The sequence below is a fragment of the Erpetoichthys calabaricus genome, chromosome 2 (assembly GCF_900747795.2).
Source record: "Erpetoichthys calabaricus chromosome 2, fErpCal1.3, whole genome shotgun sequence".
In the NCBI taxonomy this organism is placed as follows: domain Eukaryota; kingdom Metazoa; phylum Chordata; class Cladistia; order Polypteriformes; family Polypteridae; genus Erpetoichthys; species Erpetoichthys calabaricus.
In genome coordinates this window covers 90,467,832-90,482,312 of record NC_041395.2, presented here as the reverse complement: position 1 = coordinate 90,482,312, position 14,481 = coordinate 90,467,832, and the positions used below count along the sequence as shown (strand labels likewise).

At 39.2% G+C, this 14,481-nt stretch overlaps 1 protein-coding gene across 1 annotated transcript; it reads right to left on the bottom strand.

Annotated features, from left to right (window-relative positions):
- Window positions 1-1,766: 1,766 nt before the first annotated feature.
- Window positions 1,767-13,375, bottom strand: lamtor2 (late endosomal/lysosomal adaptor, MAPK and MTOR activator 2). Its single transcript, XM_051922978.1, has 4 exons — window positions 13,181-13,375; window positions 11,046-11,208; window positions 6,249-6,338; window positions 1,767-2,149 (listed from the first exon to the last, which is right to left on the bottom strand). Exons 1-4 carry the CDS (start codon window positions 13,246-13,248, stop codon window positions 2,093-2,095), a joined length of 378 nt encoding a protein of 125 aa, XP_051778938.1. The 5' UTR covers window positions 13,249-13,375; the 3' UTR covers window positions 1,767-2,092.
- Between the last annotated feature and the right edge of the window lie 1,106 nt (window positions 13,376-14,481).

The window sequence follows — 14,481 nt, the reverse complement described above, 5'->3', positions numbered from 1 at the left end:
CTCCTACTATGTTCAATGCTTGTATGGACTGGGTGTTGGGCAAGTTTGTGGGGTCCAGCGGCTATGGGGCATCTGGTGGCGAAGAAAGATTTAGTGATCTTGACTTTGCTGATGAGGCTCTGATCAGGACTCTCGAGAGACTGAGTGAGGAGTCTGAGTGCCTGGGCTTGCAAGTGTCCTGGATAAAAACCAAGATCCAGGCCTTTAATGACCTCTTTGGCACAGCCATCAGCAGTGTGTCCGTCTGCGGAGAGAGTGTCGACCGTGTCAAGAGGTTCAAGTACCTTGGCCGTGACATTCATGTCTCTGGGGACTCTTCGTATGAAGTCAGTAGATGGACTGGGAGAGCATGGTTGGTCATGGTGTCGCTGGAAAGGGGTGTGTGGCGCTCCCGGTATCTATGCAAAAGGGCAAAGGTCCAAGTCTTTAGAGTCCTAGTGCTTCCTGTCTTGCTGTATGGTTGCGAGACATGGATGCTATCCAGTGACCTGAGACGAAGACTGGACTACTTCGGTACTGTGTCTCTTCGGAGAATCCTTGGGTACCACTGGTTTGACTTTGTGTCAAATGAACGGTTGCTGATGGAGTCCCAAATGAGGCACATTACCTACTTTGTGAGGGAGCGTCAGTTACGCCACTACAGTCATGTGGTGCGATTCCCCAGAGGGTGATCCAGCTCACAGGACCCTCATTGCCGAGGGCCCGAGTGACTGGACCAGGCTGAGGGGACGCCCATGTAACACCTGGCAGATAGTCATTTCCGGAGGGTGGGACTGGACCATGTGTCTGCCTGGGGGCTGCCAACCAGGATCCCGAGCTGTTTTGTTGCGTAGTGGGTGCGGCAACGTGCTGTACCAGTGCATGCTCCCCAACCTGACCTGTCATAATATGCAGAAATGCTTCTGTGCTGCATGCTCCTCTTGACTGGGCTCCCACTGGAACATTGTACAAGACATACAAGACTGCCATCTGCACCTTTTCCCTTTAGTTCCTTTTCCATGAAGGCACAAAGTCTTCCATGCATATTCACTTCCATCTGCCTCTGGTGCCTGTTGTAAGGCAGAACCGCATGAAATGGTGGTTAATGGTCAGGACAAAAGAAAGGTCGAGAAAGTGGACTTAAGCTGAAGGCACTTATGTAAATAGGTGGGACATGGTAGAAGAGATGCCACTGCAAAATAAGCAGCAGGTAAAGGTAGAGCAAGGGATGGAAGTTTGTATTCAAATACTGATTGTCAGTTGACAGTCTGTGATAACCGTGCAACTTTCTGCAACAGCAAGTCACCCTTTTGAAATTCAACTATTATGTTGGCATAACCAGTCACAGTACTGTTTCCTCACTAAACTGTAAATAAATTGTCCTTTCATTTCTTCCAGTTCAGGCTAACCATAAACTAGGTTGGGTGTTCATATTCATCACAAAAAAAGTAAATAATGACACTCCAGAGAAGTGCACTTCATTTTCAAAGCTATGTCTTGCTAGATATGACCAGAGATGACTACTTTACAATTAATGAAACATGCCACATGTTTAGGTATAAATTTGTATCTGATATTCATATTCATGATAGAACATTTCTAGCTATAAAACAGATTCAACATTTTTTTTTTTAATCATTCTATAATTGTGGATTTATTTAAATTTTTTTTTAAATATACATAATACAGTGTTTATATTCATGTGATGAAATCTTAACAGTATGTAACCAAATGTTGATCAGAATCACATATCTGAAGACATTAAGAGCAAAAAAAATATATAAACATAACTCATCAGAAGCACTTTTTTATTAAATAATTTGCATATATTCAACACACACTTATTTTACAGTTATTTTAGTAAGAAAAACTCCACATAGTTCATGATACTGGAGTAAAGCCCAATGCAGTTCTGCACAGAAAATGAAATGTGATGCTGTATCAGGAGTCTTTCCTTTGCACATCTTCTCACAGAATTAACCGACTATATGACCTGTTAGCAGATGTCATGTTCTCAGCCCATAGCCTGTCAGAAAGTATTTTTCATCTTTCACAGTCACTTGAGAAAGAAAAATCGCCTGACCCAGGTGAACAGAGATTGCACTAACCCTTTTTAGGAAGCTGCTACTTGAGTGAGAGGCTCTTCAAGATACTCAACTAGAGCTTCTGCCTGTGAAAGAAAAATGGAAGATTTGTATTGTAAATAAGCAAGCATATAATCCATGTGTATGTTATGGACAACCACCTTATTAGTAAAAGAAAAAAAAAAATCACATATATTAGCAGAATAGCTGTGAGAGATACATAAGGAGTCTGCTCCCCAAATCTCTGCGCTTCTCCATTTTTAAGCTGCCAGTAAAACTTTGTGAATAAGTCATTTAACAAACAGGGCTACCCCAAATCACAATTGCTACTAAACAGTGTCCATTGATTCCAGAACCTGTAGAGCAGTAGAGAATGTACTGTAGATTTAAATGAAGAGCATTTCAAAAGCTTGAGATGAGTGCAAGAGTAATAGATATACAGTGATCCCTCGCTATATCGCGCTTCACTCTATTGCGGATTTTATATGTAAGCATATTTAAATATATATCCCGGATTTTTTGCTGGTTCGCGGATTTCTGCGGACAATGGGTCTTTTAATTTCTGGTACATGCTTCCTCAGTTGGTTTGCCCAGTTGATTTCATACAAGGGACGCTATTGGCAGATGGCTGAGAAGCTACCCAGCTTACTTTTCTCTCTCTCTCTCTCTCTCTTGCGCTGACTTTCTCTGATCCTGACGTAGGGGGATTGAGCAGGGGGGCTGTTCGCACACCTAGACGATACGGACGCTCGTCTAAAAATGCTGAAAGATTATCTTCATGTTGCTACCTTCTGTGCAGCTGCTTCGTGAAGCGACATGCTGCACGGTGCTTCGCATACTTAAAAGCTCAAAGGGCACGTATTGATTTTTGCTTGTTTGTTTTTCTCTGTCTCTCTCTCTCTGCTCTTGACGGAGGGGGTGTGAGCTGCCGCCTTCAACAGCTTTGTGCCGCAGTGCTTCGCATACTTAAAAGCCAAACAGCCCTATTGATTTGTTTGCTTTCCTCTCTCTTTCTGACAGTCTGTGCTCCTGATGCGCACTCCTTTGAAGAGGAAGATATGTTTGCATTCTTTTAATTGTGAGACAGAACTGTCATCTCTGTCTTGTCATGGAGCACAGTTTAAACTTTTGAAAAAGAGACAAATGTTTGTTTGCAGTGTTTGAATAACGTTCCTGTCTCTCTACAACCTCCTGTGTTTCTGCGCAAATCTGTGACCCAAGCATGACAATATAAAAATAACCATATAAACATATGGTTTCTACTTTGCGGATTTTCTTATTTCGCGGGTGGCTCTGGAACGCAACCCCCGCGATGGAGGGGGGATTACTGTACAATAAAAGAAAATGCAAGTGCTTTAATGCAGAAGTACACACAATTTTACATAAGATGTTTGACGAAAGACCATTCATTATTCAAAAGTGTTTTTAATGTGTGGGTACAGATTTTTCCAAAACAACAAAAGTTACAGGTTTAGTTCTTGGCCTAATGTTGCCGATTTAAGCCGAAAACAGCTTTGAATGGAATGCCATTACAAACATTGAACTATTTAAATTTACACCAGGCCAATTTAGGGTCATTAACCATGCAAGAAAAAAAAACTGAACCAATTACACCCTCCCACCACCACCAAAGAATACCAACACAACAGTGAGAAACACATGTAAACTACATAGATAAGAATCTATATATCTATATTATCTATAATCATATATGGCAGGCCAGCCAAGCCAAAGCTATGTCACTCCATTACTGTTCAGGATATTGACTACAGGGCCTTCCTTATCTTGTACAGTTCAGCATGTGCCACGACACTTCATCACTCACTTTTTGTATGTGCCACCTGTTCATGCTGCTGCCTAATGATGGGAACTCTAGTGTTCAAAAAGATTCAGACCACTAGCCAGTCAGCCAAACAAAGCATTTTGTGTGCCAATCCTTAATGCTGCCTCCCGCAGCATTCTTTTTTTTTTTTGCCATTTGCCTTTTAAAGCTACTGTAGTGCAAACGTGGTTAGTTTATGCAAAATCACCACACTTCATCTCAAGAAAGAATTACAGACCCAGCCTGTAGCAGATCTATTTATTATTGTTGTGACTTGTGAGGGGGAAACTGTATTTAGTTCATACAGTGCATCACCTGGAAGACCACTGAGCAATGTGTATATACAGTACATATACTTCTAACACATCTGATAAAAAAAGACATTTGAATATTGTATCTGTATTTTCTGTTTACATTTACTAAAACATACACTGGTGTGAAAAACTATTTGCCCCCTTCCTGATTTCTTATTCTTTTGCATGTTTGTCACACAAAATGTTTCTGATCATCAAACACATTTAACCATTAGTCAAATATAACACAAGTAAACACAAAATGCAGTTTTTAAATGATGGTTTTTATTATTTAGGGAGAAAAAAAATCCAAACCTACATGGCCCCGTGTGAAAAAGTAATTGCCCCCTTGTTAAAAAATAACCTAACTGTGGTGTATCACACCTGAGTTCAATTTCCGTAGCCACCCCCAGGCCTGATTACTGCCACACCTGTTTCAATCAAGAAATCACTTAAATAGGAGCTGCCTGACACAGAGAAGTAGACCAAAAGCACCTCAAAAGCTAGACATCATGCCAAGATCCAAAGAAATTCAGGAACAAATGAGAACAGAAGTAATTGAGATCTATCAGTCTGGTAAAGGTTATAAAGCCATTTCTAAAGCTTTGGGACTCCAGCGAACCACAGTGAGAGCCATTATCCACAAATGGCAAAAACATGGAACAGTGGTGAACCTTCCCAGGAGTGGCCGGCCGACCAAAATTACCCCAAGAGCGCAGAGACAACTCATCCGAGAGGTCACAAAAGACCCCAGGACAACGTCTAAAGAACTGCAGGCCTCACTTGCCTCAATTAAGGTCATTGTTCACGACTCCACCATAAGAAAGAGACTGGGCAAAAACGGCCTGCATGGCAGATTTCCAAGACGCAAACCACTGTTAAGCAAAAAGAACATTAGGGCTCGTCTCAATTTTGCTAAGAAACATCTCAATGATTGCCAAGACTTTTGGGAAATACCTTGTGGACTGATGAGACAAAAGTTGAACTTTTTGGAAGGCAAATGTCCCGTTACATCTGGCGTAAAAGGAACACAGCATTTCAGAAAAAGAACATCATACCAACAGTAAAATATGGTGGTGGTAGTGTGATGGTCTGGGGTTGTTTTGCTGCTTCAGGACCTGGAAGGCTTGCCTGTGATAGATGGAACCATGAATTCTACTGTCTACCAAAAAATCCTGAAGGAGAATGTCCGGCCATCTGTTCGTCAACTCAAGCTGAAGCGATCTTGGGTGCTGCAACAGGACAATGACCCAAAACACACCAGCAAATCCACCTCTGAATGGCTGAAGAAAAACAAAATGAAGACTTTGGAGTGGCCTAGTCAAAGTCCTGACCTGAATCCAATTGAGATGCTATGGCATGACCTTAAAAAGGCGGTTCATGCTAGAAAACCCTCAAATAAAGCTGAATTACAACAATTTTGCAAAGATGAGTGGGCCAAAATTCCTCCAGAGCGCTGTAATAGACTCATTGCAAGTTATCGCAAATGCTTGATTGCAGTTATTGCTGCTAAGGGTGGCCCAACCAGTTATTAGGTTCAGGGGGCAATTACTTTTTCACACAGGGCCATGTAGGTTTGGATTTTTTTTTCTCCCTAAATAATAAAAACCACCATTTACAAACTGCATTTTGTGTTTACATGTGTTATATTTGACTAATGGTTAAATGTGTTTGATGATCAGAAACATTTTGTGTGACAAACATGCAAAAGAATAAGAAATCAGGAAGGGGGCAAATAGTTTTTCACACCACTGTATTGTATATATTATATAACCTTAAATGGAAAAAAATCTCAGTCCTGCTTTATCTAGTTGAGCGTCTAGGAGAGACAGGCAGTGAAGCACAAGTTGAAAAGAAGTGTTAAAATTCGACTACAATACATTACTCTACAAGATTAGACTATATATAACATTTTCTCCATTCATTTTCCACAGCGGCTGCCCGAATGCATACATACACCATAACAAGAGAGCATTTCCAGTACATAAAATATTTGCTTACAGATGTGTACAATCTAAACATTTTATACATTTTTGGTTTCAAAGTTTGAAAATGGCCATCAAGACCTACCTTTGCTTTGAGCATACCAAACCCCACAGTTTCTTTAGCATACATGCACAGAAGCAGATTTGCAACTCTAGTGATGGCCACTCTGCCCTCCTATGAAAAAAAACAAACAGAATTAAGTGAATCTTTATGAAAAGATCAGTTAATGAATGTGTGTGTACCAAAGCAATTCACACAAAATTGTTACGATAAAAAGAACTAACAACATGATTCATAATACGCCAATGAACATACAGAAGTTCGTCAGTTCAATACTCATAAATTCATTAACTACCTAAAACTATGAACTTCAGTAGAATCAAAAAATGGAAGCACAGTGCTTTGTTGGGACTATTGTTTTAGACAACGGTTCTCACAGAACTTTCACTTTTTGAACAAATGGTATATTTCTTTTATTGGTTAGTAGAATCTAATGACGTCCTCTGTCATTTATCTCCTATTATTATTTTTATTATTACTTATTATATTGGAGATAAATGACAATGATCACAGAGGATATAGAAAGAGAGATCCAATTCTGACTTTAGAGTCTATTGATGTCACATTTACTGAAAGAAATGGCACACAGTGAAATGTAGTTTACAGACCCCCTGGGTGGACATTGTGTAATTTGTTTTTCAGGGGAACAATCTTGTACATACCAGATACTAAGACGTGCTCCTACACATCACTTCCTGTTACAGAATGCACTGCTTAATAGTTTGATGTTATGTACACAGTTACACGCTACAAAAATGAATATTGGCAAGTTCAGAAAAGTATTTATTCAAACCCATGCTATTGGATCCATGAAGCAGCAGCGCGTACCACTGCCACTGCCTTGTAGTAATGGTTACTAGCTACCTGCAGCTACTTATTAGCTCACAGCCAGCTTCTTATTTGCACGAAGTATTAGAGCTATTCATATTACACATTTTGATTGCATGTGAATTTTGCCCTTTCCAATGTGGGTACAATAATTAAATTTTCAGGGAAACTTGGCACACTAACTTATAAACACCATTGGACTGTAGTAGTTATGTAACATACACTCTAAAGAGACAAATCGCATCGGGTCACTGCAGTTGTTATTGTTTGTGATCATTGACATATTTTGCCTAACCAAACTTGAATATCCTAGTCAAATCCACTGGCAAATCTGACACACTGGATCATTCACTGCACTGTACACCATATTTGAAGTGTACAACAGACAGTTAAATCATAATAACCTGCAATGTTTTCATGTTTATGTGATGTGAAAAAGAAAAGACACTTTCTTTCAGTTATGATTTTACAAATCACTGGCACTCCCACACCATTAATAATAGTATCTGGTATGCAACGGATTGTTTCCAAAAATAAATAAATACTCATCATCTCCTCAGGAGCTCCATAATAGTTTAAATCTAAAGAAAAGTAAAAATAAATACAAGAGAGCCTATATTGAATCATTCCATTCAGAAACTCCTTACTCTTTATAAAATTATTTTAAGCTAATCTTGTTTTTGGTGTATAGGGAAAGATAATACAACTCTACATAAAACAGCATCTTGAACATAATGTCATGTTAACACCTAACAATTGAGTGTTGTGTAGGTCAGAGTTGTACACTTTTGTCCAAAAGAAAATTGACAAGTTAGCTGCAGCTCTCAAAGTACCCAGTTAAACTATTTTTCTAACAAATGCACAAAGTATCGGGTCAAAAAAAATCACTCCAGCCATTAACAAAATATATGAATAAAAACCAAGGGAGAAACCTAGGGAGAGTTAACTAGAAACAAATAAGGACAGGAAAACTTGCATTAATACCTTTTTTAAGGTTCCAAGAAGTTGCACAAACCTTGTTTCACTGCTGTTACCATGTTGGTGAATAAAACCTCTATCTAGAGGAACTCAAAAAGCACAAGCACACTGAATCACTTTTGTTAAATCTAACATGGAAGCTGCAAAAATGTGGAAAGTGCACAAACACTTATGGTACTTATTTTGGTAGTACATTTAGAAACATGAGACATTTCCTTCTTAAATATTTATTGTGCCAATACCTTACTTGCTGATTCTTCATACAGAAAATGTGGGCTATGCAACTGATGTAACAATTGCTTGGAATTATTGCTAACAAAAGACCATTACTTGTAAAAATTAGAGGTGGGTAACTGTATATGCTTCACAGGTCCCAAGATAAGGTATTTCAATTCGAACATTCTCTTAGGATTTTTTTGATGTGTACAGAATGATATTTGACTCAAAATATCCCGATTGGACTTACTGAAAAGGTCAAGAGGACGCACATTTAATAACATCTGTAAATAGGAGTGGATTAAATGCTTAAAGAACCTTGTAACTTGTTCTATAATTGTAGATTACTATGGCAAGAATGTTCTCAGATGCAAGGCTGCAACCAAGAGAAAATAAAAAAGTCAGTCTGAGAGTAGCTTTAATGCACCAACCTCTGTGTGTCGGATATTTCATCAGTTATTAGCAAGTATTACATTTCCAAAGCAGACCTGGAAAAAATAAATCACATTCTCACATACCCACTCATTCCAGGAAAATTTAGAGTCCCCAGTTAACTCTGCCTGCGTGTCCTTGGAATATGTGGAGAAAACTAGAGTGCTGCAAAGAAACCCACACACACAGGATAAACATGTAAACTCCATACAGAAAGTAACTGTTGACCATTGCACCGTAAAATTGATGTTTTTTTTCATTCATTTATTATTTAAAACATACCCATACATTCATTTTTAATCCACTTTATCAACTCTTGGAGCACCAGTTCATCTCAGGATATTACAATGTATGGATCTCAGAGGGCCAAGGTGGCTGGGAGTTTGTGTTTCACTTTCTTAACTGATGACCAAATATTGCCAATGGAACAAACTTCTTTTGTCCTCATTTATTTTTATGTTTCATGGCTGTTTTTTCAGTACTAGCATTAAAACCACACAAGAAAAAAACATATTTGCATTTAGATCACAAGTCAAGGTGGTGCAAAGTGGTAACGTGTTGCATGTTCATTAGTATATAAAAGTAAGAATCTCACTGTTTTCTGCACATAAAAGTAATTACCCTATAATCCTATAATTCAGTTTAGAGGATGAACAGGCTCAATTAAAAATGTAATAATAATAACAATAATAAATGTTAATTAGTGTAAGTTTGAGTGCATGTGTTAAGAATAATACGAACATAAATGCACTGATCTCTCAGCAGCAAGTATAAAGGTTAGAATCAGGCCTGTTTCAAGCAGTTTTTCAAATATAACTATAAAGTTCTGAACACTCACTTAAGGGATCACAATGGAAGCTGACTTATGGAGTAATGGCCCTTTGTCCATAACTTGAAGTAGAGGTTTGAATGGGACTTCTGTTTGCCCAGTCTTTTTTACATTCCTAAATGCAGTTTAGAATATTTAGATTTAATACTAATTCACACTGGTTAACAGTTTTAACTAATGTATCTAACCATTAATAAGTAAATACCTAGTTACTTAATTAATGCAGTTTTTGAAATTTGTGAGTTCTAACACGAAATCTCTACTGAAGCTTGTTCCAAGTAACACTATAAAATGATATTTTGAACTTTAAGTAACTTCTGCACATTGTAATTTTTGTACAGCAAAATATGTTCCTTAATTCCAAGTCATTAAAAATAATTTACTGAGCAGTCTCTATATTTCTTAATCAAATGCCACCTAAAACAACTGGGACTTTAAAAAAAAAAAACAAGTGCAGTATATTATTTGGCAAAGTAATACAAAATGAACAGCTGGGGAACAGTCTAGAATATACTGTACATTTCTTTAAAGAATAGTAGAAGCACAAACACTGCATTAATACATGGTGCTGTATTAACTGTCGGTAGTTGTTATTGAATTCTTGTCATTAATTTGTGGTGGGCATGACAGCAAGAATTTCTAGCAGCAAATAATAAAAAGATCTGGGTGGAAAATAACCTCAAAATGAGCAATCAAAACTCAAACACTTAGAATGTGGATAGCCTGTTCAGGATGCTGCTTACTCAAGTTTGTATATACTGTATGTATATTACAATATGAGGATAGAAAATTTGGCAGTATCTAATGAATCCTTGAATGTTCACATAGGGCGGCACGGTGGCGCAGTGGTAGCGCTGCTGCCTCGCAGTTGGGAGACCTGGGGACCTGGGTTTGCTTCCCGGGTCCTCCCTGTGTGGAGTTTGGATGTTCTCCCCGTGTCTGCGTGGGTTTCCTCCGGGCGTTCCGGTTTCCTCCCACAGTCCAAAGACATGCAGGTTAGGTGGATTGGTGATTCTAAATTGGCCCTAGTGTGTGCTTGGTGTGTGGGTGTGTTTGTGTGTGTCCTGCGGTGGGTTGGCACCCTGCCCAGAATTGGTTCCTGCCTTGTGCCCTGTGTTGGCTGGGATTGGCTCCAGCAGACCCCTGTGACCCTGTGTTCGGATTCAGCGGGTTGGATAATGGGTGGATGTTCAAGTAGCAATGAATTACATGTTTTATGTGGACAGATTAATGGTATAGTGTATTCTCCCTTTAGCTACACATTAAACTGTATAGTTAAGTTTGATATACATCTTTCAACATTTTCCCTCAAAAAGTAGGATTATCACATAATAGACCATCTGACTATTATGCAACTACAAGGACACTTATTTAAAAAAATAAAAAAGAAAGGAAAGAAGACTAATATATCAAAGTGACATTCTTAGCACGGCAAGGTTCACTTGTCTTAAAAGCACATTTCTAGAGGCTCAGCTCGGATTATTACTGTTCCATTCAGATCCCATTATAAACAAATTCAGTAACATGTTGCTTCTCACCATACAGTCCATTAGAATGAATTTGAGCTTGTCTTCATTGAATGCTTGATGGCCATTTTTGTCATAAGCTGCCCAGATGTTGCTGGCAATTGCTGCTGTGACACGAGCATCTGTATCTCCATATCCTGAATATGCAAGTAAGGACCCTTCATTATTCAGCAACCTATCAATAAACGAGGGGAGATAAAAGAACAACATAAGTCTTTTCAATATACAATATGAACTCATTCTCAAACCCACTTAATGAGCATTCAGCTTCTACAGAACAGACCCTTCTTGATCCATTCATCTGAATTCAGCAGAGATTGAGATGAGGTAAAATATCCATCCATCCATTTTCCAACCCGCTGAATCCGAACACAGGGTCACGGGGGTCTGCTGGAGCCAATCCCAGCCAACACAGGGCACAAGGCAGGAACCAATCCCGGGCAGGGTGCCAACCCACCGCAGACACACACACAAACACACACACACACCAAACACACACTAGCCAATTTAGAATCGCCAATCCACCTAACCTGCATGTCTTTGACTGTGGGAGGAAACCGGAGCGCCCGGAGGAAACCCACGCAGACACGGGGAGAACATGCAAACTCCACGCAGGGAGGACCCGGGAATCGAACCCAGGTCCTCAGATCTCCCAACTGAGAGGCAGCAGCGCTACCCACTGCGCCACTGTGCCGCCATGAGGTAAAATATAAAAATACAAAATTACAGAATTTTGATTACTTTGAATTGTAACTGGAGGTGGAGAAAGAGTTTATGCTTTAAACACTAATTGTGTGACCAGACATACTTTTTATTTTGGATTTTAAAAAATTCCAAAAATTGATTTTGTTTCCTTGTGAGTCAGACTGTGTACACAACACAAGGCAGCACAATTTCATTATTTCAATGTGTTGCCAATAGAACAGAGCACAACCTGCTGCTAGACTCTGTATACTGTGTGGCAAAGGCGTTGTTAAGATTAGGAATAGCATGGGGTTTGTTCAAAGAAACACACGCACCACAGTTTACCTCAGTTGAAAGCTAGGATGATGAAACAGAACTGCAGTATGAAGTGCAAAATCTGCCCTATCAAAAGTGTAAACTTACAGACAAGCTCATAAATAAGCACCCTTGTATTTGACACGTACAAAATGACTGGAAAGTCGGATATACTATAATAGAAAAAATAGAGGATGCTGTAACTGTGTTTTGGTATTTCACATAGCTTAACACCACAGTTTTTACAGATCAATAATGATGCATCATCTTATTTATATATCCACTGTTCCCCATGCTAAAAGTGCTTCATTGGAATTCATAAAAAACAACAGTGCATATACAACAATGGTTACAAATAACATCTGTTTAAAACACAAGATAAATACAGGATATATGAAGCATTGAAACAATATGAGACAATAAATACGAGTAAAATATAAATACTACATGAAAACATAAATTATTACACAATCACAAATCTTCTTGGGCATCTGGGCAAACTGAAACAATGGTCAAACTGTCAGTGTACATTAAATGCCTTCCTGAACAAATGCGTTTTAAGTTGTTGCGCCAAATAGCTGTATAAAGAAGCATTAGAGTAAATACAATGCAAACAATCGTACAGAAGCAGATCAATAAGACAACCAATTATAACATCCACCACAATCTCATTATACACCGTGAAAAGCAGAAGAAAACAAGAAGGTCTTAGGCCGACTTTTAAAAACCTCGATAGAGGATGAAGACCTGATATGAAAAGGCAAGTCATTCCAAAGTCTAGGAGCAACAACTGAGAAAGCTCCTCGACTTCATCCGAGATCGTGGTACTACAAGGGGAAGTTGTTCAGATGACCTCAGTGCTCTTGGTGCCACATAGGGATGAAACAGGTCTCGGATATAATATAACTATATAATAATAAAAATGTTACTGGCATGAGCGATTCTGACACGAGTAAAATTACAGGTCCTCTGGGTATAAGTAGTTTACCCCTACCACTGGTATAAAACTAAAAAGATCACCATATGGTCATCTCGACCACAACAACAGGTAGGACAAGAACGCCGCTACGCTGACAGCGATGACAGTAAGGATCATACAAGATACAAACACAAAAAAAAAAACAAAGATTTAAAACTGAAGAACTTACAGCGTGCTCTGCACCCCACCCGTGTTCGCCTGGCTTAACACTTGGGTCAACGCTTTCGGACGTAACATATCTGAAAAATAAGAATACTTCTTGTTTATTTGAAACTGTCAAATGAAATACAGAACTAGATATAGGAAGTAATACCACTAAAACATCAGCTGACTTTTCATCCGAACTTCCTGCTGCGACGTCAGACAGAAGCGCCGCGATGCAGCATGGGATACTTAAACTCAAGTGGAATGATGGGAATGCGTAGACGTCGGCTACCCACTGCTGTCATTTTGATGACTTCTACGAACCAATTGGAAATACGTTTAACCTTCATCATATACGAGCACAAATATAATTTTTTAAGCCTTCTTTATATTTACAGCGTTAATCTTGCACGGAAGCCGCGGTCTGTTGGAATATGGCGCCCCGTTTGATCGGCGCGTTGATATTTAGATATTAAGCAGGTGACTAGTGTTTGGGCCGTGTTGCATACCTAACAGCAGTGTTACGGTCGGGAAAGCGAGACTCTGCTGATGGAAGAAGAGTCGTGCCCATTATTAAAGGCTTTAAGAAGAAAAAAAGAGAGAGAATGGCGTGTCAGACCCCAAACCAAAAGCGGTGAACGTAGGGCGAGTATAATAGCGGGTGAACTATGTGATGAAGAGTTGCACTTCAAATGTTTATGCACGTTTTACTTGCACATTGATAACCTATTGTGTCATATTCGTCCCTCGTTTGTTTACCTTTTTGCAAGAGTTTTTGAGGTATTTTTCTAGCGTTTTCAAAGGCACGGTTTGCAGGAAAAATCTGATTGACATCATTTCCATTTCGTAAGGCTGTGCAGTAAATGTTGTTTTCCCAGAATGCTTTCAACAACTTTAGTGCGTTTAATCCTGGCGATCACCGTTCTAGATAGATAGATACTTTATTAATCCCAATGGGAAATTCACATTCTCCAGCAGCAGCATACTGATACAATAAATAATATTAAAGAATGATAATAATGCGGGTGAAAAACAGACAATAACTTTGTATAATGTTAAATGTTAACGTTTACCCCCCGGTTGGAATTGAAGAGTCGCATAGTTTGGGGGAGGAACGATCTCCTCGTTCTAAAGAGCGGGTGCCGTTAGCGTAGTGATGGCACATAATGGCTTCGCCGTGTTCTACAGCAAAGGCAGTCGAGTCAGGAAGGTAATTCTGGCAGCATTCTGAAAAATTCCAGGATTACAACACGAGTGTCAACTTAAGTAGTGATATGTGGGGGGAAAAATCCATGTGTTGCTTCGCAAAAAGAAAAAGGGTTGTCC

Bases quoted from the DNA above. Each gene is read 5' to 3' on its own strand.
- lamtor2 (XM_051922978.1), bottom strand. From the start codon at position 13,248: ATGTTACGTCCGAAAGCGTTGACCCAAGTGTTAAGCCAGGCGAACACG. The intron at 6,339-11,045 runs GTGAGAAGCAAC...TTTTTTTCATAG, and splicing joins TCATTCTAATGGACTGTATG to GAGGGCAGAGTGGCCATCAC. The intron at 2,150-6,248 runs GTAGGTCTTGAT...TTTCTTTCACAG, and splicing joins TTGGTATGCTCAAAGCAAAG to GCAGAAGCTCTAGTTGAGTA.